Source organism: Corvus brachyrhynchos, unplaced genomic scaffold, assembly GCF_000691975.1.
Source record: "Corvus brachyrhynchos isolate BGI_N302 unplaced genomic scaffold, ASM69197v1 scaffold633, whole genome shotgun sequence".
Taxonomy (NCBI): domain Eukaryota; kingdom Metazoa; phylum Chordata; class Aves; order Passeriformes; family Corvidae; genus Corvus; species Corvus brachyrhynchos.
This window is the reverse complement of record NW_008237435.1, coordinates 1,135,233-1,163,060: the sequence shown is the minus strand read 5'-3', so window position 1 is coordinate 1,163,060 and position 27,828 is coordinate 1,135,233. Positions and strand designations below refer to the sequence as shown.

General features: G+C 39.2%; 1 protein-coding gene across 7 annotated transcripts in view; it reads right to left on the bottom strand.

Moving 5' to 3' along the window:
- STAU2 (staufen double-stranded RNA binding protein 2) overlaps positions 1-26,687 on the bottom strand; it is a 170,026-nt gene extending 143,339 nt beyond the window's left edge. For 3 of the 7 annotated variants that reach the window (XM_008631373.2, XM_017731221.1, XM_017731223.1), the window contains exons 1-5: positions 23,811-24,465; positions 8,583-8,790; positions 7,388-7,518; positions 2,596-2,755; positions 168-303 (exon numbers count right to left, since the gene is read on the bottom strand). In XM_008631373.2, the coding sequence (XP_008629595.1) occupies positions 168-303; positions 2,596-2,755; positions 7,388-7,518; positions 8,583-8,781 (626 nt within the window). In that variant the 5' untranslated portion in view covers positions 8,782-8,790; positions 23,811-24,465. Of the gene's footprint in view, positions 1-167; positions 304-2,595; positions 2,756-7,387; positions 7,519-8,582; positions 8,791-23,530; positions 23,678-23,810; positions 24,466-26,042 lie in introns of those variants that run through there. The other 4 variants (XM_017731218.1, XM_017731219.1, XM_008631370.2 and 1 more) reach the window with 4 other exon arrangements.
- Between the last annotated feature and the right edge of the window lie 1,141 nt (positions 26,688-27,828).

Sequence of the window (27,828 nt, the reverse complement as noted above, 5' to 3'; positions counted from 1 at the left end):
TTAGGGCACCTGTCTCTTCTAGGAGGTAATTATGCCTGTTTCTAAATAAGACTGCAGACTCTCCTTAACAAAATTTTTAGTTTTCTTTTACTCTGAAATAACCTAGAAAGTTAATGAAGACTTAGAACATAAGGATAAAAAAATAAAATAACAGAAAGAATACAAACCTCTGATTGTACATGCCCCGGAAATTATAATTTGCTCTGTAATTGGGAATCGGCTTTGGATCTAATGGCCTGTAGATGGCAGGCTCTCCTCTTTTCATCGCCAGACCATTCAGCTCCACAGTTGGTGTTATACTGCCTGCAAAAAACAAACGAAGTAAGGTGCTCCAACCAGAAATACTGAAAAACACACAAGCAGGACAGAGCTGCAAAGAGAGACCTACACGATATTTTTTTGCTCTTAAATTAAAAAGATACAACTAAAAAGACATTTCCATTTCTTTAAAAGATGGCAATGTAGACGCCAACTTAATTCACAAGCAATGAAAAAGAACATTTAAAAATCTCTCTCAGTGCATTCTCTATGCAGTTTCAGTGGATTAATCTTCACATATGAACGAGAAAGTCAGTGTAATAATCAAGCTGGTTATTCATCTTTCCAAAGTACTTATAATACATTATGACACTTTCTGAAAGAACTATAAAGATAATAGAATAATGTGTCTTTCTGCTGAATACCATAAAACAAAACCATGAATAGAGCAAAGAGTCATTGAAACAAGCATGAAGTAACAGGCATTATTGCAGTCATTCAGGAATCTCATAAGTTAAAAAAAAATGTTTTATTTGCAAGACTTGAAAACTTAAGGCTATGTCTAAGAACTAATGGTCTCATAGGAGTGATCTAACAGGCTGAACACACAGCTCCTGGAAATAAGTGCAACTACAGCCATCTACTGGTGACAGAATGCAAAAATAGAAGGCAGCCAGTACTTGCACACCTGGACGGTTTCAGAAATGACAAAAAAGTTACATCCAATTCCTTTCTTTTTTTTTTCTTAGCTAAAATGTTCAGCTACAGTAATCTCCACTTGCACTGTTGTAAGAGAATCCTAAATGAGCTAAATGTGCATTCCAATAAAAAGGAGTTAATACATTTTGAAAATATTTTCATGAGAGATTCAAATAAATTTACCCTTAAAACAGCTATGATTAATTTTCCAGTCTGAAATTGAAGTTTTATATGCCAAATGATGAAAACGTTTATGCATCACTTACTCAAAAACATATCAACAACAATTCTTATATCTTCCAGAGCAAGATGTTATCATGAATTGAAATTTTTTATAAAAATACAGAATGTCATTTTGATGAGAAGATACCGGTGCATATCAATGCACCTTTCTTGGAGGGAATTTACAGTGTTAAGTGATACAATTTTTAATCAATTCTCTTACAGCCTATTTCTCTTGTTATCAGATTTTCCCTCTAAGAATATGCTCAAAGCCAAAAAACTCTAGAAACTCAGTAATACTCTGCAATGTCAAGAACCAAACTCAGGATCCCTTTTCATAGAGGACTGAGCCTCCTGCTTTCTAAGCAGCCAAAGTCACAGTGGCTGTGAAGGGAACAGAGAAAAAACAGTGTCCTGGGTCTGGAGAGGCACGTACTGATCTCCAAAGGAGTGAGAGAATGCTACCACACCATTCTCAAACAATCCTTCATGGCTAATGCTCAGGATAATACTCACAAGTGCTAAAGGAAATTTACTCCTGCTTTTCTCTTCCCAACACAGAAAAAATTAACTGGAAAATTACTTCATTTTAAGGAAGTGGCTGAAGAATGCATTTTTAAAAGGGGGGGAAGGGGAGGCAGAAATTGAAAGGGAATAAAGGAAAACAGAAAAGAGGCAGGGTGGAACAGATTGTTAAAAAATATAAAAAAGAAAATATTCTCATGACTTGATTTCTTTTACAACAGTCTGAAATGAGGTTATTTTTTTTTTCTTTATTTTATTGATCAAGACAGAACAGATCACTGAGCATGTGCATGAGACATGTACCTTAGAAGGTTTTGCATGCACTGAAGGCAACTTGCAGATAACAACCCAAAATGAATGATGCAAGACACCAGTATACATTCTTTCTATTATTGAAACAAGTTTCTAAAGCCACCTGAAATCTTTTTGAAAGCACACGTTGCTCTGAAGGAAAACTCAGCAAGCAGGAAATTACCTGTCAAAGTTCTCATGCCAAATCCCAGCCTTTTGTTTATCCCAGAGATGCAATTTCACAGGATTGGACTGCATAAAATTTCCAATTTCATTGGAAAGTTAGCTCAAATAACTCATTGGGAAATGTGTTTTAGTCAACTCAGTTTTCTCCTGTTCTGCTTACTGTTAATCACATATGATCACTTTGTTCATATCAAAGCATTACCTAAATAATATATTCCCTTACAGTTCAACCTTTTTAGGTATGTGCATTAAAAATTCTGTGAAAGCTCACTAGAGGTTCTCCATTATCCAGTCATACTATAGCTATGTTGATTTTCATCCTACAAATTTAAGTATCTTGTTAAAATTACTTATTTGGTGCTATAATATGGCAACACTTCAACAAGATCTAACACACAGAGGAAAATGTCATACCTGGATTATTGTTTACATTGTTTTTGGGTGGTCTAGGCGTTGGTTTGGGAAGGGTAGTTTCATTCAATGCTTTGCTAGCAGCAGCATGTTGGGCCTTTTTAATACTGCTTCCTTCAGCTTCCCATGTCTGTTCTCCAAGAGTCAGCTGCACTGTGAACATCTTCAAAGACAAAGAACAGGTAAACACTGGAAAGATTATCACTGTGGATTAGAACAATCTGTATAAAAGCTTCCAGGACTGAAGAGAAACCATGCTCTCTTTTCATTGTATTCAACTCCCAGATAACGCATCTGATTCCTCCAGAGATCAGTGACCTTATCAGTGGGCAACATTTGGCCTTTCAAATCACAAAGCAAATTAGTGTAATGGTAATGTCAATTATCAAAGAACAGAATAATATTTAAACCAAGTAAGAATAACTTCAAACTGATCCTCTGCTCTTGGAAGACTATATACAGGCCAGCTAAGAACACATTTCTTCATACATTTGAATGTGTTTAGTCACTTTACTTGTAGAAAACAAATCCTAAACACATTACTGAGAAAAAAAAAAAATTTGTAATAATTATGAATAAATATAAATGACTACACACTTCTCAAGGCAGCAGAGAATTTGGGCCAGATAGTTTTACACAGTGAATTAATTTCTCACATACCCAGATTTCTAAAAATAAAATATTTTGTTAGGGCAGAGTCACAACTCAAATATGTTCAAAAAGATAAAGTAAGAAAGCAAATAAATATTATCTTTTTCAATGAAACTGCAGTTCTTGATGAAAAATCCATAGTGAGGACAGGAACTGTAAACATCCAGAGTTCAGAAATGGACTAACTGATAAAAACCATATATTTCAAAATCTGTGACAGAGGACTATTTCAAGTAGTATCCATGCTGTGCAAACCGTGCAGATAAAACTCAACGCATGTTTAAGATATTAGATAGAGTCTACCTTCTGTATGGTACACAAATGTTCTGTTTAAATTTGAGTATCTGAGAACGCGGGGAGAAAGGCTAAGGACTCAATATATTTGCCATATAATCCCTAGATAAAAGGCAGGACTTAATAGTCAGATACACACTGTAAACTAAGAAGCACTGTAGTGCACCTACCTCAGAAAACAGACTAACTTACTTGAGGCAACAGAAAAAAACCTACATATTAGTATGAACAGTATATAAAGTAAAATTCTCATTTTGACAGCTCTATAATTTTTTATTTATTTAAACTTGCTAGAGCCAGGACCAGGTGTCTAGAGATGAACATGGTGGGCAGCCTTTACATTTGCCTTTACATGTACATTCATTCAGCACGTACTTGCAAACAAGCATTTGAACACAAGTATGTATGTGCCTCCCAACACAGCCCTGTGCACATGCACACAGTGCAATGCTATAAATACATACTTGTGTCTTAATTACAGCCTTGAGTTTTGGCCTGCTGTAATTTTCAGAAGCACAATGAAAGCCCCTGTATCACAGCTCCTATTGCCATGTTGTTTTTTCCACAGCAGTCACAACAATTTCGTCATGGAAGAAAGAGAGAAATAGTCTCTTAATTTTACATTCTGCCAAATCCTACCCCCCACCTGAAAGCTAAGCTGGGTATTAGAGCTAAATACCCATAATTATATAAATTACCTACAAACATACATCCTTATTACCAAAAGAGTTGAAATTTTATTTCTGCATCTGGAGTTTATATATTTTATATTTTGCAAGAAAGTATCAGTGTAGTATTTTTATAGGAGGAAGAAAACCTTGAATTTAAATGAAAATATGATTAATAATGTCTACTTATCTACCTATAACTCTTAGTGCTTAGAGCAATAAATAGGAATTCAGGATGATGAAGGGCTTGCTCAGTAAAATTCTGCCAGTCAGAGCTCCCTCTCACTAACATATCTGCCAAAAAAACTCTTGCAAAAACCCACACACGGGAGCTTTACTCCTTTATTAAAGGAATAAAACTGCCTAAATCCAAATTCTGGAGCAGTCAGTGGAACATTCAAGTCCTGGAATACCAGAGCTAACAGTTCTGCTATTGACTGAGAGACATTTTTGACCTGAGGAAATTTCTATTCCTTACACCCAACATAATTCACCTGATGTCCTGAAAGCAGAAATGCAAAGGCCACCACGCTTGTGCTTGTTTTCACTCTGCTGCATTTGTGAGGTTAGTCTCTCTAAGCTCTGAGAACTCTTTACTCCTCACTTCTTCTGTGTAAAACTTCCTCTCCTCTTCCCAGCTTTTGAAGTGCTACAACTCTTACCCCTTTCCCTCTTCTCTGTACCACCATCCACTTTCTTTTGCCACTGTTCCTTTTAAATTTGTGTCCTGAAATGACACTGACATAGAAGGCCAGAAGACATGATCAATCTGACTAATATACTCGAAAACATCATTTATGCTAACAAAGCCTTCCTGATTTTTCTTATGATGAAGAATCCACCTGGAGGGCAGACTCCTAGAAACCCTAACTGCGCCGTCAGGAAGAGCCACTTCTCTCCCAGCTGCACTGTTTCTAGTTTCCCATTTCACCCCAGTTGTCAAAACTTATTTTCCAGAGACAATTAGAAAAAAAGGGTATAAAAATTCACTAGCATTTGTGGTCACTACACCGACAGCTATCTTGTAGAGCATGTCTGAAAATTGTGAAAACCACCAGTGGTCAGGAACAGAGTATATGTAGGAGCAAAGCAATGTGAGAAGCTCTTTGAATGGGAAAGAGCAACAGCAGCACTACATCCTTCAGGACATGCTTCCCAGGACAAACTCAGGTCTGTTTCACATATTCTGTCAAGTATATCATCATATTACTAGAAAGACATTATACTAAACTGCTAAGAGAGTCATAATAAATTCTATTTCTTTCTTCACATTTCATAGGTCAAAACCTGAATAATCTTACTAATACCACCCTTGTTCTTCATCTATTTCTCTTCTGTTTATCTCATTGCACAGATGAAAATTAGACTTAATACCCTTCTGAGTCTATAGAGCACATAACTTTATTTTTTTTTACCACTATGAGCACCATTATTACCTAAAATAGTGAGGTAAATTGAAAAAATGAAAAATTAAGAAATTAAGTGAAAATCTGGCTTTCAGAAGTTCAGGCAATGCAGACTTAAGTCACTTCAATGATATTAGTTCCTTTAAAAGTAATAACAAATATATCATAGTATCATTAAAGTTGGAAAAGACCTCTAACATCATAAAGTCCAAACTTTGCCCAAACACCATCACACCAAACAAACCATACCACTAAGTGCCATGTCCACTCATTTCTTGAAAATTTCCAGGGATGGCTATTCTACCACTTCCCTGGGCAGTCCATTCCAATGCTTAACCACCCTCTCAGTCAAAAAATTTTTCATTATATCCAAACTGAACCTCCCGGCGCACAGCTTGAGGTTATGTCCTCTTATCCTGTTGCCAATTGCTTGGGAGAAGCCCCCCCCTCTTCCATATGTGAACTATTTCTTATCCTACTCAAATTTTAAGTATAATATGAATATAATATAACTCAACTGTCTTTACTGCTGACAAACGTAAACAGCCAAAACCACACCACAACCAAAGCAATTCTTTTTTCACTGAAATGAAAAAGAAAGGTAACAAAATAAATACATAACGCAATAGTGAAAAGTTACAGAAAACCCAATAAATTTAACATGCTGCAACCTAAAACCAACCAACAAGTGTACTCTGTGGTGCCAAACACCTCCAGGAAGAGGAAGAGCACTTCAATTTCCATTTGCGATGAGGGATGCTAAAAGCAGCCCTGCACCTGCTGACATCATTTCCACCACTGTAACACATTCAGCAATGCCAGCCAGACCAGAAGATCAGTGATTTATATCACTAGCTGGCAACATAATGTGCTACCCAGAAACAAGGGGCAAGGGCAGAGACAGCCCTTGAGGAGCTGAAACTGTTACTTGTCTGCACCCTGACCCCAACTGCCTTATGTGATTTTGCCACTCCAGAAATACTAAGTACAAAGCAGTTACTAATTATGCCAGTGTCTCACTCAGACTTTTCCAGGATTTTTTCCTCCCCCAGTTTGCTCCTAACTAGGGGGGAAATTCAAAATTATATCTGAAAATTACCCTGAGGCTATTCCTCTGTATTCCCCATCATCTGAAAGCAGCCTAATTTTTACTTATTAAATTGGACATCCAAATTGATACATGAACTGGCCAGAATGAGCCATCAGTTCACTAGAAACTTCTATGCTGTAATCATATTAGGAGTCTTAGTATAACCCTACATAGTAAAGTTGCACAGTAATAAAGTCTGTGCCCTAGAATGCAAGATTTGAAGATAGAGTATCAACTTCATGGGCAAAGAATTGCATCAATAAGCACTTTTAAAAATGTCACAAATTTGTCATCACCTGCATTACCATGAAACAAATGCAGAAGTAGTTATCAGAGGGATGCTGACTGCAGAGAAAGATTCATGCAGCCTAAAAAGCAAGTGCTCCGGAAAGATTAAGAAAGGGTGGTGATACCCTGAAAAGACCTTCACAAGGTCTATATAAAGACCAGCAAATATAAACTCAAAGATGCGAGACAAAGTAAGGTACAAAATGATCTACAGGGCTTCAACAGAAATACAGGCATACTTTCCAAAAGTGTGGGGGAAAAAAGCAGCAAAATAAAGAACAGTAAGAAAGCCCTTACACTAGAAATGTAGCTGGGTTTGACAAGCACACTTGTCCAAACCATGACATTATCTGTTCAGCATGTAAGGTATGGCTCATCACCTGGAACTGTGACCTTACCTTGGCATGAGCAGGCCCTCTTTCATTCAGAAGCTTATACTGGGGTTGAATTCTATTGAAACGGGCTAACTCATTTACCAGACACATTGGAGTTTTCTCTTTGGGGTTTGCCATGTTATCTTGGAGAGGAGCTGTAAATAAAGAGTCTGTAAAGTTTTTGTGGAGAAATGTATTCTTCACAACTTCACAAAGCTTTGCAAAAGCAGCATGCTTAGAAAAGAAAATACTTTGGCTAAAACAATTTTTGCATATATGCTAAATACAAAGTTTAAATACCATTTAAATATTAATCATATGAGCATATGTATTTTACAATAACAATTTTGATTACATGCAATTAAAAAAACCCAAAAACTATTTCTTTCCAAAGTGTCTTTATGAAAGATGACAGTGCAGGGGAGCATATGCATATTCTATATTTTCTGTGTCACCAAAGTTTGTCAGGAGTATATGGCATGGTTCCTGGAATTGACTACTCTTTCAGAATGGTTTCTCCACACTTTGAAGGAGAAGTGGATAGCGTAAGAGTTATGAGACAAATACAGTAGATGAAACCCTGTGGTCCCCACTTGTTTCTGCCAGCTTCTTCCCAATGTTTTAGACCTTTCTCACAATAATGAAGCCACTCTCAGAACACTCCCAAAGTACACCTTCCCCTTTAAGGATTTTGTTCTGCTTTTTTTAGACTATTTCACTTTCTGCAAGTTTTTTGCAATTTATTTGTATCTATCCCTAACACACACACACACTGTCATTTCTTGCTTAAATTATTAGGACAACACTTCTGCATTTCATACCCAGTTCAGCATAGGAACTACAGCATTTATTAGGCTACAAAGGAAACACCAAATACTGCCAAGTAGTTAGAAGACATTCTGTTCTAGAGAAGAGAAATAAACTTGGAGACTTTCCTGCCCCACTAAAACTTCTCTATAAAAGATACACTCAGAATTTGACAAAATAGGCATGTTCTTTTCTGAGCTTTTATATTATTGATCAAAACTTCACTGCAAATCTGAGCTCAGTTAAAGAAACTAAACTTAGTAAACTGTTTATTTAGCCAAAACCACTTTTCTACATGTGTTTTCTCCTTTATTTTAATCCTCTTTAAGGCCTAATTACTATCTTTTTAAATTAACAAGTCATCAAAAAGATTAATTTGAGCACCAAAGAAAATATACCTGGACCAACTTACCTGGTGAGCTGTTTGAAGACGCAGGATCCACAAGGCCGGCAGTAGGACTGCTACAGCTGGCTGCTGATTCCGAAATGGATCCATTCATTGAGGATGGCAGACTCAGTGTATTTGTAGCTGTAACTGGCAGGGGTAGCACCATAGGGGCCATGGTGGGTCCAGACAGGTTTGCTGTAGTCTGCATTTTAACTTGTGCCATTGCCTGTCACTGCAATAAACACATTATCAGCAGAGCACTTTGCGTTTTGAATGTCGAATGACTACAGTGGTATTAGCAACACTCCTTTTTTGCTCCTGGATCTGGGTCACAAAACTGTCCACAAAAGTCATGCCTCTGCAAACATTACTTCCAAATGGATGCACAGAGAAACAGAGCTCAGAGCCAAAGAACATCACTGGAGAAGAACCTGCACACCCTGGCTCTAGGTTCTGTTTTTCAGTCGTGGGGTCACCCTGCCTGAAATATAGCTGGAAGGATTACTATTCTAGAATAAAATTCCACACAATTATCCTGCAGATGAGATAAGCACCTGCCAATATATTCAAGAGAGAATGTCTTTGCAACAAACTGCCATAGCAAACTTTTGCCACTGTTTTTCCAGTAAAGTACCTGGAGTACCTGAAGTACCAAATAAGGCCCCAAGAGAAAATCCCTATTTTTTTTTGGCCTGTTACCAAACCAGAAAATACAAAAAAAAAGGGAAGAAAATACAAACAAACAAAAAACCACGGCCAAAGATGCAAGTTCTTTAAAAAAAATCACTGCTTATTCAGTCAACAGGTGGAATACTTCAATCCTTGTATAAACTACTCACAGAAGTACCAGGATTTCCTAAACTAGCCCTTAACCCAATGGCTAAAACATTTACCTGGAATGTGCCAGGTACTAATTATCTCTTTTCATCTGCCCAAATTAGTTTCTTTATTGCCAATACCTGTTCTCAGGCTAGGTCTACATGCATAAACAAACCAGGGTCAGGGCACCACTCCTTCATACTACTCACTGAGAGGATGCTCCTAGGCAAAATTTGGGCTACTGGCTGAAAACTCCTGCTACTGCAAAAACCACACAGGAGCACGTCAGAGGCCTGCAGGCATCCCAGGCAATCCACTCAAGTAAGAGAGAAACCAGTCATTGTCAGTCATCTGGGAAAAAGGTTTGGGCTCCTCCTGTCCCATAAGGAGCAGGATGATATATGTCAGCATGTCCATGCTCAGCAGCATGGACACAGACTGTATTATTTAGGGTTCATACACATGAGATGATCTGTACAGGGTGGATAGAGACAAAACCTGCAACAGCCAACACGAGGCCTGGGGAACTGCAACTTCTCCCAGCAGCAGCTCTGGTCCCACTGGCTAAGGCAGAGCAGGAGCTCAGCTCTCATCCATCACAGGCAGCACCCATTACCACTTAGCTCTTTGCTCCTTCTGCTGGGGTAATTCTCTCTCCCTATCAAAAAAACCCACACAACCAACACCTGAAAAACTGTCTAAGGAAGGGCTTATTGAAACGAATGAAACTACATAAAAAATTTTAATTACTATCCGTATTTCCTCCCCCACCAATCCATTGAAAATTATCCAAGTATCTTTACTCAGAGGGACAATATTGTTGGATTAAGATCCCAAATCACTCATTACACCATAGACTACAAGTACTTTAGCACAGTTGCACTAGTATAATGAAAATAATAAATCCCATTACTGTGACTCTGTGCTTTGGAGAAAAGGTTCAGACTGGAATGCCATTTTTATTACTAAGGAAAGACATTAAATCTCTGGGAAGACAAAAGTAGAAAAAAATTTAAAACGAAGTTGAGATGCAGTCACCTGCCTTTTTCATGAGCATCTTCATAAGTATCTTCAGTGAAATACTAATAGCAGCAGATTTAAAATAACATATACAGTTACCTGAGATATATTCAAATACCTCATGTGTTCAAAAAAAAATGGACTGGATTCATACTGTAAAAATCCTACTATTATTTCACAGCAAATGCCAAACAATACAGCAGTATTGTTAGAAAGGCCTGATTTAAAGACTGAGAAGATGTAGAGCTATAGAAGCCTTTGGTATATAACATGTCTATTTCTGATTTCAAATACATTAGTATAGACAGGAATTAATTGAAAAAGTTTCTTAATTGTAAACATCAAAGTCAATGATGGCAGAATCGGGCCATATGTTTTAAACATAATTAAAATGAAACCAACATAACATGAAATATCATCACAATAATTGCAGTTTAAGAAACTCATAGTATTTACAGCATTTTAGCTTACAAACATGAGTATGAGAAAGGCATCACTCATATGGTACTGCATGAAATACTACTGAACACCCAGTATTGAGCCCCACCAGTTGTGAATTACCACTTCAGCTTCCAGTATTTTAAAAGTTTATTCTTCACAAAAACAGAACTTACTAAAAACCAAATAAAATATTATGTTCTACAGTAATGATGTTCTAATGGGAGAAATTGTGGGATGAATCCTTTCCTAATAAGGATAAAAAAAGAAAAATCAGTTTACTAATAGTATTGAGGAACTGTAAAAATGAACAAGGTAAGGTTTAGGGGGAAAAAAATGATACTAAAAGTAAAGTACATAGAAAATTCAATTCTGAAATCAGAATTTATCATAACATATTGGGTGCTGGGGTTTTTATATATCTAAAGCTGCAGAACTGCAACTATTTTGTAAATTAATCTGTATAAGCAAAAATGCCCAGGCAGTAATATAATTGTATGGACTAACTCTTAAGAAGATGAGATATGGAGATAATGAATTTGTAATTAGTTCTAAAAATCAGTAGTAATCGGTTCCACTAGTAGAGAGAGACAACAGAAAGAATACAGTTGATATAGTGATGGCGTGTCATTTGCACACTACCAGGAAGCCAATCTTTGATGTCATGACAAAAGGCAACAAAAACTCTATATTCCACCTTTTCTTTACATTTTTTACAAATATACACCAGTGGTGTACTATTTCATAAACAGTGAAGCAAAAATACTTTGGGCCCTTCCAGCCACAAGCACAAACATAATAAAATACACTGCTACATAAAATGTAGGACTTGGGGGAGAGAGATTTCACTAAGCTGGTCAGAGATGAAATGCAGTTACATAATCAAAATATTTTTAAATCTTCTATGAGTTATTTTTGAAAAATCTGGCATATACAAAAGGGATGGTTCATTTAGGATACTAAGATTACAATTAGAAAAGTCCCCACACCCCGTATCAGGTGGCTAACTCAACTCATACCTAGGAACTTCCTACACCCAAGTGCTCCAGAGAAGCTTCTCTTCAAGTTCAGCAGTAGTTACAGACACTTGCACCTCTCAGATGAAGCTGGACTGCACAGCTGTGCCTCCCAGCTTTGTGCCTTTCCTCAGCTACCATGTCAAGACACAACAGAAATTATCTTCCTTAACGTTTTAATCACACACATCTATCCAGTTGGAGCCCGCAAGTCGCAGTGCTGCCATTTTTGTAAGGCTGCACTCCAAGGCTTACGGTGCCTTACGAGATGCTGCAGTGGTTTCTCCTCACAGTCTCACCCACACAGCTGCAGTAGAAATGCAACAGCAAACACATAAAGGGTTGCAAATATACTAGAATTGCATTTTACTTCACTTCCCCTTTTGAGCACCTAGTACATAGGCAGCTACACAGGTTTCATTTCACAGTTGGTATTGACTTTCTTATTAAACTATGTACAAGCTGTGAATTTTCCTGACAAACTAAAAATGACCAAACCAAAACAAACTCACACAAAAACAACAAAACAAAACTCCTCATATTTTAAAGTGAAAATATTGCTGTTAAAATATTCCATTCATTTTTTTTATATATCAGGAAACACAACATTGTTGTGGGTTGACCATGTCTGTATACCAGGTACCCACTAAAGTTGCTCTATCGCTCACCACCTCAGCTGGACAGGGGAAAGAAAATATAATGAAAGACTTGTGGGTCGAGACAAGGGCATGAAAAGATCACTCACCAGTTACTGTCACTTGCAGAACAAACTCGACTTGAGGAGATTAAATGAATTTATTATTAATCAAATCAAAGTAGGAAAACAAGAAATAAAAAGTAAAACTTAAGAACACCTTCCTCCCACCCATCCTTTCTTCTCAGGCTTAACTTCACTCCTGAATTCTCCACCTCTTCCCCAGAAAGTGACCCAGAGGGATGGCGAATGGGGGTTACAGTCAGTTCATCACACGATGTCTCTGCCACTCCATCCTGCTAAGGGGAGGACTCCTCATATTCTCCCCCTGCTCCAGCATGGGGTCCCTCCCACAGGCGACACTCCTCCACAAACTCCTTCAACATGAGTCCTTCACACAAGCTGCAGCTCTTCATGAACTGTTCCAGTGTGGATCCTTTTCCCTGGGTGGCATCCTTTAGGATCAGAATGCTCCAGTATGGGCTTCCCACAGGGTTACAAGTCATGCCAGTAAATCTGCTCCAGTGTGAACTCCTCTCTCCATGGGGCCATAGATCTTGTGGGTCTCCTCCATGGGCTGCAGGTGGATCTCTGCTCCACCATGGACCTTCATGGGCTGCAGGGGCACAGCTGTGTCACCATGGTCTGCACCATGGGCAGCAGAGAAGTCTCTGCTCTGGTGCCTGGAGCACCACCTCCCCCTCCTTCTGCACTGGCCTTGGTGTCTGCAGAGCTGTTTCTCTCACATATTCTCACTCCTCTCCTCTCTTCTCTCACTCCACTTTCTGTTGTGCAGCAACTATTCCTGCTTCTTCAGTCTGTTATCCCAGAGACACTAACAACAACACTGACGGGCTCAGCCTTGGCCAGCAACAGGTTCATCTCAGAGCCAGCTGGCATCAGCTCCTTCGGACACAAGTGAAACTTCTGGCAACTTCTCATGGAAGTCACCCCTGTAGCCCCCTTGTTACCAAAACTTGGCCATGCAAACCCACTACAAATATTTAGTTACATTTACAGATGCAGAATACTTTTAAAAACTGTGAATACACTTGTATCATGCTAAAAGCACCATGTAGCATAAAGAATTAGTTAACACTTTCTCTGATTATTATTACTTTTTGTATTTTTCTGGAATCACTTTATAGCCTTAGATCTTGTGACATAAAATATGAATTAAATGCTCAGATAAAATGATTCACAGTATTTGAATACTGTGATGTCACAGTAATTGAATAAATAAAGACTGATAAAGTAAATAAAACACCACAAAAGGCAGAAAGCATGGACAATGAGTTTTCAAACCAAACACACTTGTACAATGTGGGAAAATTGAAAAGGCAGTATTAGAAAGACAAGTTGTATGAACAACCAACAGATAGAGAAACTAATGACCTGAACAGTCAAAACAGAAGGCTGGACTTCATCTGTGCAGATAGTGAAAAAGCACATATGCAGTAGGGAGTCACCACACTTTCACAGTGCTCCATCATACAACCCAGAGTACCCAACCTAATCTGTACACAAGCATGTAATGCGTGGCACATACTACATACTTGTGAAGGGCTTTATAAAGGGAACAACAGAGGGCCAGCCACTGCTGAGCAGGAAAAATTACTTGACATATCTAGTACTTTATATAACCAAGAATTCTGCTTATACTTTCCAGTCAGTGTCCATTTTTCACAACAGTATTACATTAATGGTCCCAGATCCTCTTCTGCCAAACTGCTACCCAGCAAGTTCTAGCCTGTGCTCTTTGTGAATCTGACTCTTCTCTAGCTAATGTGACTTTGTTCTTGTCTTCCTTGAATTTTCTTACTAAAACTAAAACAACAAAACAGAAAAAAAAAAGAAAAAGACAATCATTTAATTTTTTCAAGATCACATCAAATTTTAATTCTAATTCCAAAATGTTTGCAAGTTTCCTCTAAGCCTGCTTTATAGCATCTACAAATTTAATAAGTGTACTGTTTCATCCACATCATTAATGAAAATATTGAAAGGTACAGGAACATCAATCCAATAGACTGGGGGCAGTGTCTAAGCAGGCAGCATCTCAAGGGGTTTTTTTTCAGACCAATCCCCATTTTGACGAGAAGCTTTTTAATGTGATTCTTCTGTGAAAGTCCCAAGTCACAGAACTCTAATAGTTAACAGCTTCCTAACTAAGAAGGGTTTGGTTTTAGTTTTAGCCTTAAGATTCCATTAAATGCTCTGTTCTCCTTCTATTCTCCTCATATAAATTCACTCATTCAGTTTTACAGAAGCATACAAAACTGCCTAAAGGTAAAACATATTTCTAGGGTGCAATTTCTCACATTTACAGCAAATATTTATACATTTGTGGACATTAATATAAAAAGTCCTACAAAAGTCCTAAGCCTTATGTAATTTCTTTTTACTGTGTTATATCCAGCAGCTTATTTGGGGTTGACAAAACCCACACAGCTCTGCATTACCTTCAGAGTAGCTTAATTCAAACTTTTATGTCTTCTAAAACCAAGTAATGAGATGGCCACACAGTAGCAGTTTAGCAAGAGCATGACTTAAAAGCAATAATCAGCAGATGGTCATCCAGACTTATTACCAAAATTTATCTTATTTATACATTTTAAATAACAAAAATTAAAACACTAGGCATGAAATCAAACAAGGTTTCTCTGTTTTTTAAGACATATATATTTTTCTGTATTACTGCTGGTCCCCACTGTTTGTCCTTCCCATTTGCTCTTCCATCAATTTCAGTGCTTTTTGCCTTATGAGTGGTTTGCCAACAGCCAAACTGATCTAATGACTTGCTGCCATAGCAAGGGACACTCCCATGTCCTCTCTTCCCTACAGCAAAAATCCAACATTTTCTGTCCATTTACTTCACTGAACCAGTTCACATGGCAGGTGAGGAGAAAGATCAGAGGAGCATCTGTGTCTGTACAAGGAGGGCCACAAACTCCTGTGCTGGAGTGGGTGCAAGGAATTAGCCCTTTCAACTCCTGCTAAGCAGCTTACCTTTGCTGTCAAGCTATACACTGACTGAAGTTCATCTCCTTCACACTGTTCCTCACAAAGCCCATGATCTCATCCCTGATGATTACATCTTCAGAAACCTGTGGCCTGGTTTCATTTTTTTTACTGTGCCTTACAGTAGAGAATCTTAGCTTCAATGGATATATGAACATATCTACCAGCTAATTAACAGCTAAGTAATACATGACAGCAAGTGAAGTGATGCCTTAAAAGCATTTTACTTTCCTGAAGTATAAGATGAGTGAGGGAGAAATCACTAACTCTTTTATTTTCATTGTTTTGGTAAGATATTTCACAACCAAAGTAAGTGGCACAAAATACTAGGGACTAATATTCAAAATTTAAGGAGCTGCAAGGTTTACAAAAAAGTTCCCCTTCTTGCTCAGTGTTAAATCCAGCCCTAGAACACTAAATACTACAGTTCCTTACAATTTGTTTCCTCTGCTCTTGGACTGGAGCAGAAAAAGGTTGTAGACAAAGCCCCAAGAAGGCAAGGAAGGGCCAAGCAGCTGCAGTGAACACCAAGTCACAACATAAAATCTCATCACACTTTCAGATAGTATCACCCATGGAGGACTATCCTTTGCCAAATCTTATGTACAATCAGTAAGAACCCTTATGAGGACAGGAAGGAAGGTATTTTTGGAAGAAAAAATCAAGTAGGAAATAGATTAAAAATCTGCAGTCATATTTTTCAACCACTTCTTCAAACAGCAGTCAGCTCAACCTCCCTTTTGAATTACTACACGGAAAAAGCACATTAAAACAACATTAAAAAAAAGGACTTAAAACTCAGAAAACTGAGCGAGAAACTGCTTCATCTTGCACACTTCTTTCATCATGAAATCATACTAGTTCCCTAATTTCCAATATGATGTTGATACAATTTGCTACAAAGAGCATACAACTCTCTAAATCAATGACCACATTACCTTTATCATAGAGTCACATTATGTGGGAATACATATTATTTATATCTGTCACAGCTTCAATCCTTCTCTAACAACTCACTTTAAATTTGTTCTGTGTAATTTTGAAAAGAAAAGTAAAAAAACAAACCAGACAAATAAAGCAGCTAATTATGGAATCAAAGACTAAACCTAAAGATTTTCTCAATCAACAAAATGGCCAAAGGTGGGGACTTTTGCTGCCATTTAATTATGATGTGTTAGCAAGAGGGCTAGAACAGAAGCCTCACCCTGCAATCAAACTGGATTTATACAACTTGAAATACATAGAATATGTCGCAGAGTAAATAAAATAAGCAAACCTTTAGGATGTAGCAAATTGCTTAAACCACTACAGCAAAAGTCAAGTAACCAATATGAAAAATTGGTGACCTACAAAGCCATATATGTGCACAGTACCTCTCACACCAGCACAGTTACCCATATTGTATGGCACTGCTATACAATGAGATATGACAATTCAGATAAGGATTAAAGACATCTATAATTCAGGTTTACAAATACAAGCAAGGTGTCTAAACTGTCAATGGAGTCAAAGGAAATACAGCATGGGATTACCACGGTTTACCGGAGTCTACTGGGTTTGCATGGCCAAGTTTTGGCAGTGGGGGTTTACAGGGGTGGCTCCTGTGACAACTTGCCAGTTGAGCCAACCCCTGGCAGCTGTGTCCAGCAGAGCCAACCCCTGGCAGCTCCAAAGACAGATGTGCCACTGGTCAAGGCTAGGCCAATCAGAAATGGTGGTAACGCCTCTGAGACAACATATTGAAGAAGAAGAAGAAGAAGAAGAAAAAAGTTCCTGCACAGCTGTAACTGCAGCCAGAGAAGAGTGGGGCGGGAATATGTGAGAGGAATGAGTGTGCATACACCAAGGTCAGTGCAGAAGGAGGGGGAGGAGGTGCTCCAGGCACCAGAGCTGACATTCCTCTGCAGCCTGTGGTGCAGACCGTGGTGAGGCAGCTGTGTCCCTGCAGCCCATGCAGGCCCGTGGGGATACAGAGATCCACCTGCAACCTGTGGAGGAGCCCCACACCAGAGCAGGTGGGTGCCTGTGAGGAGGCTGTGACTCCACAGGAGACCTGTAGAGAGAGGGGCCCTGTTCCCATGCAAGAGCAGCCTGTGCTTGAAGGACTGCACCCCATGGAAGAGTGACCCATGCTGCAGGAGTCTGGGGAGGACTGCTGCCCATGGATGGACTCACTTCGGAGAAGCTCATGCAGAACTGTGTCCTGTGGGAGGGAACCCACGGTGCAGCAGGGAAATGACTCCTCTCCCTGAGCAGCAGAAGAAAAAGGCAGGTAATGAACAGACCATAACTCCCATTCCCTGTCTCCCTCTGCTTCTGGCAGAGGAGGCAGAGCTGGGGAGGAGGGAAGGGTCGGAAGAAGGTGTTTTAAGGTTTTATTTCACTTCTCATTATCCTGCTCTGATCTTGTTAGTAATAAATTCAATTAATATCTCTAGTTTGAGCCTGTTTTGCACACGATGGTATTTGGTGAGTGATCTCTCCTGGTCTTTATCTCAACTCATGAACCTTTCATTATACTTCCTCTCCCCTGTCCAGCTGTGGAGGGAAGTGAGAGATCGGTTTTGGAGGGTGCCTGGTGTCAGACCAGCGTCAACCCGCTACAGTCTTTTAAAGATCCAATGCACAACGCCAGCTGAGATGTCCTGACATACCACATTTGGATGCCTGCCTATTCCATCAGCTGCTGCTCAGGAAGCAGACATCCTCTCTGAAGACCCATGCCACATCTGACACTGCATGTGGCAGGCAGTTCAGAGAAGCCCTGACATGAAGAGGCAATGAAATGGCAATAATGTATGTGTTTAAAGAAATGTATTATACCACTTGTCAGTACAGCCAGCAGACCCAGGGAGTTATTCAAGGTGATCAACAAGCAGGCTTCTAATTTAGGATTAGCTAACCACACAGCAGAGTGGCAGCTGAGAAGCAGACGGGGTAACTTCGTGTCTCAAACTGCACAAGACGCCAAAATACAGGCAACTGAATCCTACCCAAAGTCTACTGCCAAACTTGTCTTCAGCAAGAGATCATGAATGTTACTAAAACTAACAGACACAATTACAGAAGTAAATAAGCTCCCTCGCAGAGAGATTCACCACCTAAAATACTTGCCTAAGACATGTCTTTTTGTAAGGAATGATGGAAAATGCAGGGGTTAGGGCACTGACTGCAATTGTGCACATTTGCATGAGCAAGAGTCTAAAAACTTGTAACAAGAGAAACAACAGAAAGTGGAGCATATTGACAGGCAGGAATGTAACTCTTGCCTTGCTTCCCTGGCAACAGTGAGGCTGACATGAAAAAGCTGAGAAAAGAGCAACTCAGGCCACAGTGCATCTTAGTGTGTGCAGCAAAACTAACGACCTCAAACTGTACACGTGGCTAATTCTCTCTTCTAACAGAGAAATCAGTCAGGTCCCGTGTATACCAGACCACCACTTGAAGACTCAAGTTGAGACTTCACAGACATGAAACAGAGATCCTAAGTAGAGAAACTTTACTAACATTCATCTAGAAACATGATGGTAAAAGGGATTGCTATTCTGTACTAAAATGGTAAGGAAGATCAATCAGATTATCAGCTTGAAGATTTCAATGCCAGAAGAGAAATAAAAGATAAAGAAAGCCAATCTGTTGCATCAGAACCCAAGACAATTTGGCATGTCAAAACATTTCAACCTGTTTATAACCCAAAGCCCAAGGGGGAAAATCAGTCTGGTTTATATTAATGTTTGCTCCCTTACAAAGATAATCTCATCAGAAAATCTCTCTCAATTGTTCCTGTCCAGTAAACAGAGGAGATGGTATAAAAGCCATGGAAATTTCCAACAGCCAAAACAAGCTAACCCAGTTCTCACAGTACCACAAATTCTAAGCCCAGAAAAGATTCAGAACCATCCAGACAGAATACTGGTTCAGACACAGCCACCAGTTTGACCCAGCCAGGATACCCTGAATTACTACAGAGAAGAAAATGTGACACTCCTTCATGAAACAGCAAAGTGATCACCAGAGTCTACTTTGTGGGAGGCCTTCCTCACCCAAAACTCATCATGGTTTGAGGTAGATCCCACAAACTAGCTTACAGGTGGCTATAATGCCTTACAGATCAGAGGCAGGACACACAAACTGCCCAACACTAGAGGTAATATCCTTTTTGTATCTGCTTACAGCACCTGAGAGCAAGCATTAATCCAAAGCACAGGAGCTGCTGTTCAGTATTGCAACTCTTCAGCTCTCTCCCTCACCGTGACTATAAACTACTTACAACTTCTTGAAAACTAGAAACTTGTATCTCCCCCAGACACTCTGTGATACACAGTCATACCTGTAACACTTTCTAAAAGATTGAGAGGTCATCATACCATCTTACTCCAGATACAGGTAACTCACATTCGCCTTAAGTTAAACAAAAATGAGTTAGTCAGCTTTCCTGAAGAAAAATAGCTGAAAAGAAGGGAAGCCTAAGCCACTAGTTTAACAATCAATCATCAGCTTAAAAGTGGAGAAGGGGATTAAGTAAGTGAATGAAAAAAACATGACTCAAACTTGACACACTGATGCTACGGACTTGTTTGCATCAAAGCTGTAATTGGTTCCTTATATGATACTGGAGTCTAATCGGAGCTCCTTCCAAGACTCTAGTTTCTGATTTAATTAGTATTTTGAAATTTCTCTCATATATATTTCTAAAAGCTGCACTTTTTTCCAATTTGTGCTAACAAGTAGTAGTAGTTACATTCCTAAGATCTACAATAAGCTTTGACTGATTTTAAATTACTAAATACTCTAAGTAAAACATCCCTCCAACTGTTATTTTATTCTGAAGCAGGCAAAAATTATTTCTTAATTTCAATTCCTAAGCAGAAATTCCATATTATTAATGGAATTCAGAAATTCATCTAAGTTTTCCTTGATTGCCTGTGACAAACTACTTCTCCTATAATTTGAAGTAGCAAATTTGGTGAAGTAGCGGAAACATGCCTTTTTCTTTGAAAACAAGTTACAGCTCCTGCTACCAACCCTGCTCATACTGTAGTCAGCTCCCTTTAATTAACAGCTACAAGATCCTCAGAAAAGGCAGTTTCAGCGGACAAAGCAACAGGTGTTGCACTCTGTTGTTAGAAGTGGATAAAATTCTGGTTTGTGTGCCTGTTTTTATTCTCCATGAGTGTATTTAAACAAAAACATTGTATTTCACAGCTAAAGTGATGAATGCCCACACTGAAGTCTCATACAGCTTACAAGAATTTGCAGCTCCTCAGAAACAGCTGAGGTCAAATTACCACCTTGTGTTCATGAAATATTCCTGGAGTTCCCCCTTCTCTCAACTCTTCCACAGACAGTTTTTGAATTGCTTGGAAATAAGATAATGTTGACATACAGTTCATACAGAGACTAGCTCCCTGCTCACTGGGGGACAGGATTGGGCCTCTTCTCACAGGCACAGAGTACCTTGTGAGATCAGGAGTTCTGCAATGATTTGAAAGAGCCTCCTCCCTATTTTAAGTGCAGCTCTCCTCAGTGAATGAATAAAGGTAAAATAATTACTGAGTATTGGATTGGGCCTTCCAAGTGCTCTGACTGAAGAAAAGCACAAAATCTAAGTTTTCAACTGGAGAAAATTAAGTTGAAAGATGCTGTGTTGGGGGGCAAGGTCTAGAAATATTGCAAAATTTATGACATGGGCCTGGCTCAACAACAGTAGAAACAGAGTTCAAAAATTAAGGAATTGGACAGATCATACACAGCCTGTGGTGACATGGGAAAACTAACATTGGACTCCAATAAGCAAGATGGAAAGAGATGTGCCTGGGAGAGTTTAAGAGAAAACCAAAGGAGCTAACCGATCCAGTCACATGCAGCAAGCAGCTATCAAAGACTCCTCAAACATCCAGAGGGTGAAAAGAATCATCAACAACCCAGAAAAAGCTCACCCGGACAGTAATAGCCTATTGATTCCTTGTCCAAACCCTTGCTTTGGACAGAAATGATCAAGCTGCACAATGAAGCCTAGCCAAATAAATTGCTTATCTTTGGAACAAACTACAGATTATACAAGATTTTGACAATCCAGGAAGAAGAAGAAATCCTAGTGGCAAAAACATTCCTAGTGGCATACTTAACAGAGCCTTTCAGAGTTAGCAAAGGCACAAAACACTGAAGAAAAACTGGATACATGATCAATGCTAAACATCCGCTGAACACCATAAACCATAAACCTGCCACACTTTCAGCTGCAGCACAGAGGCGACGCACAACTGGCAGGATGGCAAAAGGTTATTTCTGGAGTTGAATCAGCAAGGAGGATACTAAAGTAACAACTAACAACAGACAGGAAGAGAGTGGGTAAAACGACATTTGGTTCAAATTGAGCACACTGTGAGGGCACAGAACCAGCATAACAAAACCAGGCTTTTCCCTCCAACTTATGTACTAGGAGTGTTTAGGAGCACTAAGTAGGATGCATCATAAAATAGCAAATAAGAGACCTTCATCTATACAGCTGATGATTCAGAATAACTTGTTTCCCCAGACCAAAGTAAGTTATAAGTGTAACTACTACAGGAAAAAAATGTAAACAAACTGAATTAAAATTTGGAATCCTCTCAGGCATTTTTACGCAGATAAAGCCAGAAATAAAACAAAGGATAAGTCTGGCTAAAAGTGCAAGCTGATGCATCGGTAACGTGAAATGATTCAAAATACTGGGAAAGAGAATCTGGAATTGAGCAAAAGTGAAAAAAAAGTTTGCATTTATTAGGAACGGCAATCCTGCAACATCATAGACTCATGATCACCTAGAGAATGGATGGATGGATGATGCTCTGAGCTGCCCTTCAAAGGAATGTCCTTCTTACCACGTACTGTACTTTCAGGACTCCAGGGCCATTAGACTCAGTAGGGTAAAGTCAGCTTTTGTGACTCTGGAACCACCCTAAACTAGCATAAAAGAACAAACTTGCTTTTGAATTTGCAGGGAGCTTACACTTCTGTTCACTACTAAGACTGCTGCTCTTTACCTTCTAAATCAAAACCAAATAAACAAAAAATACTTCGAAAGGGTCACAGGACCCCACTTTCTAGGATCTCCAAAAGAACACATGCTATAAGGCTACAAACATATGCCTAATACAATCTAACCCCCTGCAAAAATGGAAGTTCCTTGTTAATGAAGGGTTGTGACCTTAGCCCAAGGGTAATCCAAAGTCTATCCAGGTTTCAGTGACACACAGCTCAGGTAGAAGTGCAGGCCCCAGAGCTGCGGAGCAGATCTGCAATCCAGCACAACAGCAAAGACATCCAAATAACAGACTAGGCCCTGGAACTAAAACTGCCTCAGCTAACCCTGTTCACCTGCAGTGTTCTGTCCTGCCCTGTCTTGGGGATATATCAGGTATATTTGTCTGACAGTACCTATGTCTCCCTTGCTCCTGTCAGCTATGAGATACCTGAGCAAAGATAAACAGTACCAGTATTTGCAATGACAGCAAATAAAACCACTTCTTTTTGGTGCTAATGTCAAAATTCCTAGTGAGCCCAGGATAGGTTTAAAAACCTTGAAAAGCTTCAAATTACTACTGTGTCTAAGAAAAGAAACAATTTCAATCCAGGATGGGCAAGTTAATATTTACATTTCTTTTTAAATACTTTAAATACATTTAATAACTTAAGTTTCACCAGCTACAGCAGCTGTTTGCTCTCATGCCTAACTGTAACCTGTGAGTGTTACAAAGTATCTAGGGGCTATGCCTGCAGTGAGATTTGGGGAGAACCAGAAAGAGTCAAAGTTTTACAGGGAGCTTAATGGTCGCATGAGAAAAGGCCTCCAAAGCCACCTCCTCTGGTGAACTGCCACTGACAGTAATTTGTGGGATGGCCAGTTTCAGAAGAACCTTGTAATTTAACAGCTGAAGAATTTAATTAAATATTAAATTCTTCTCCTGGGACTTGGCAAATACCTATGGTAGCCTAGAAGTCCAGATCCAGGACATCCTGGATGTCCTCATGAATGGCAACTCCATCAAGTCTGTGGAAACAGGATCCAGTCCTGGCATCTTCAGTGAGTTTTTACTTGCATAAGGCTCCAAGTTGTAAAAATTGGCTAGCTGAAGAGGGGTAAAGAAAAGATGATGTGGGCCACTCTCCCTTCTGAAGGGGTCAAATCCCATATCAAACCCAGTGGATTCAGCTAAGAGAGAATGCTGAGAGAGGACTCTGAAAAACTAGGGAGAGCTTTACCTGCCTCCTGATCCAGGACAAGCTTCTCATTCGCTTTCACAAAGATGAGACAGCCTTAGCAGCCACGCAGAAGCTGGACACTCATTTAATACAAGACTAGTAAGTGTCTTGCACTGAATTATCAGAAGGTCAGAAGGGTTTTCAAGAAAATCCCTCTGGAGTCATTCATTACAATTGCCAGGCCCTAAACAGGAACAAAAGGAAAGCCTCTTGGGTATACACTCTTAAGCAAAATACCCCCTTGAATGGACATTGCCACCAAAGATGAAACACAATTCAAAGCAGGCAGGTTTAAATACTACCAGAGACACAAGACTGAAACAAAAAGCAGAGAAAATATTTTCCACAGTCTGGAAAGGAAAAAGCAACATAGTACTCAGGACTGAAGAAGGACCAGCAGAAGGGGAAAAAATAAAACAAATAAACCAACTAACAGTTAACAAGAAATTTTAGATTGTTTCTTGCTCTTACCTTGTCTAACAAAGCCAAAGCTACTACAGAGTGTTATTTCATTATTATTTTGTTTGTATCAGACCAACTGGGTACGCTTCTAAGTGACCCAACATTGCCCTCTACCAGGCCTGCATTTCCACCTTGGGAATAGCATTATCTTGACTTCATCCTTCAAAATGGATCAGTTGCATGGATGTGTCATCTGGGTGACATGGAAAAAGTTCTTTATCACTTGCAGACAGTTACTTATCCAGACATTTCCAGTTACTGATATCAATCTGCACATTTAGTATACTGATATTTCCTTATATTTGTAGAACACGGCTTTTTTAAACTGGGGCCATTGTAGGAGAAACTGAGAACCGCAAATACCTAACAGGTGCAAAATAAGAAGCTAAGACTAGCAATAGCAATAAAAATCAGGTTACTCATCTCTTTTCTTGATCCAACAGGTGACCATTTTCATTGCAAGAAACTTTTCAAGAAAATATGGTCTCCTACTCTCAAAAATGCTTCCTTCAGCCTGGAGGCAAAACAGCTTCCTCAAAGCTGGCAAGCAGTGAAACTGGAAGTGGGACCACTGTGATCCTTTGGAAGTTTTCAGAAGATAAGACTGTAAATATACCCTTCAAGTGAGCATGTGCTACTATGGTAAAAATCTCAGCAAGCTAAGTTCTCCCAGAATTTAAGGAGAGGAGGTTAACCCATACTTGACATAATTGGCTGCTGGTTATCACCAGGGACCTCCCCAAACACCAACAGGGATCTGAGCTCAAAGCTGAGTTCTAACCAGTCTAAAAAGTGCCCCCCTTCCATCATTTTAATGGTGACTAAATTAGAAGATTGTGGGGATACAGAAGTGTAGTGGAGTCACAATATTAGTAATTAAATATGGAAAAAAAAGTGCTATTTACCAGGGAAAAATTTAAATTTCATACTGTGATTTTATTTGGTTAAATATAAATAAATTTGTAACATCCTAGTGATGTACTGTACAGATGTGTAGTTGACTAAAGCAAATGCAAGGATGGAGTATGACACAGGTAAACACACTGTGACCATGGAGTACACATTTAATTACTGGGAAACATTCCAAAAACTACCAGTTTAACAAAAAAGACCCACAAAACAAAACCCAAACCACAAAACACTTTCTCTTGAGATGAAGTATGAACAAACTTTAGCAGTTACAGACATGGCTGTGACTTTAGTGTTACACTACCACAGATGGCTTTTCAAAATTCATTTTTAAATTAGGAGTTGTGACAAGCAATTTTTTTATTCTAAATATTTTCCAGAACAATGTCTGAGAAGACATCTCTCAGATTCTTACTGAACTCTTGATCTTTTAATGCAAACATACTTTGGATAATGCTGATTTTGACTCAGTGCTGACAATGAGCAGATCCCCTAAATGCATAGCGCTTGACTTTTTTTATATATATATATATATATATTAACTATACATGTGTATTAACTACACTGCACACAGGTTCCACTTCCTCTCTTCACAGAGTTTGTCATGCACTCCCACTGATTCAATTCCCCCTCTTTTACTGTCCTTTCCTTCTGAGCAAAACCGCCAGCCCAACTCCATGACCTGGTTCTGCAGGACCCCTGCCTTGTGCTCTTCGTGCCCCTCAACCAAACAGAACCCCCTGTCTTTCTTTTCTTCTTTTCAGAGGAGAGAGAGAATTCAAGAACTATTGGGAAAAATAGGGGCTATGTGTGATCCAAAGATTAGAAATGCAAAATAATAGGTTCTGGCAAAAGACAGACCTCTTTTCCTATAGATTTTGCTGTTGGTGATAGGAAATGGATGCCAGCAGTGGAAGGAAAAGTGAAGCTCTGGTGGCTCATTAACAGAAGTTATGCTGTTTCAGTTAATCCTGAAAAAATGCAGTGTTAGGTCCTTCCCCACCACATCAGTCATACCTGCATGAGGAAACAGATACTTAGCACTCCAATCAGAAAAAATCTGTGCCCATACCTATCAAATATATGCCAAAAAAATGGCACTAAAACCGAAACACTTTCTTTATAAGGCCAGTTCTCCAATGGAATGATATCATAAGAAGATGTATTTTGGGGTGAAGGACTGGACATAATTGATGGGAATTTTTCAGTGTTTTCAAAGACTGACAAGTCAATAGCCACGTATTTTGGGTAGGTCAAAACAAACTGTCTAGATAGAGCATGACAGGTGCACTTTTCCTAATGGCTGGAGACCCAGTCTTGGAGTCAGAGGATCTGCTTCACTATGGCTTGTTGCCTAACCTTCCCAAGGTCATTTTTCACTACACTTTACAAATAAAACACATAGTATCCAATTCACTTCCCACATTCACACCAATGTAAACCAGAGGTAGAGTGAGATTAAGTTTACAAAGCTGTGGAGGAAAATCAAACCTGATCTTTGCCCCCAAAGAAGTGGCTGATGGACTTACATGCTTATTTAAACTTGGTCCAGTCATTAAAATACCTCTGATCAGGTTCTTCTGCAAGTAAAATTAGAAAATTTCTTTATAATCTACTATCTTAAATCAGAATTTAAGATTAGTCAAATTTATTATTATTTTGGTGTAATTCTTGGGGAACAAGGTAGGTTGAGTTCGTAACAAGATACATGAAGACTTTGGCCTCCAGGCTGAGCAGCCTGAGCAGAACCCAAGCTGAACAACATTTTTGAAAAGTTGTCTGCAAAGAAAAGAAAACCTGAACTGTCAAACTTCCCCTCAAAAACTATGAACAAGCAGGCAGCCTCAATCCTACTCCTAGCTGGCAACAACAGGAATCTTCACAAAGACTGGCAGGAGTAGAAATCTCTCTCTCTGAGTTTTTCTAGGTCAAAGCTAAGGTACAGCAGCTGGAAATCAGTACTGGAAATCTTACACTGCTGCCGACTTTCTAGAAAAAAAAGATTTCATTCAGAAATCTGTCAGCCTGGCACTGTTTATATAACCATGTCACAACAAAGCCTATACAGAACTTCCTTGTAGTTAGCAAATGGCTTAAATACATTAGTATTACTTCACTGGTGTCGACTGCTAACCTGGAATTACCACACAACCCAGGAAGACCTTACTCCCATCCAGCTTGATGCCACTGGTAAACATAAGTGAGATACAGCAATGTGTGCTCCCTGACAGAAGCACAGTTCAACTACCCCAAGCTATGGCAGAGCAAACAGCCTCACTTGTGCCTTGCAATGCTGCAGATACTCATACACATCCCTCAGTACTGCTCAAGACAGTATTTCATGAAAGAGAGGGGTTACAACAGCAGCGCTTTATCTATTCTTTTGTACAGCATAAACTTTTTTTTAGTACGACAGTAGTTGCACAGGGAGCATTCCAAGCATGGCTCGAGAAGCTTACGTCTTGGTATTCACAGAAACAGCTTGCTGGCCGTAAGGCAACACCAGCCAGATACACTGCAGGGAAATTTTTTGCTTGGGTATCACTGACTTGTCAGGTGGGACCCTGAGCACTACAAGGCAAACAGCTTTGCTGCAGGATTCACCCTCACAGCTAACCCCAAGCAGCCCACACTTCCCCGGGATGGT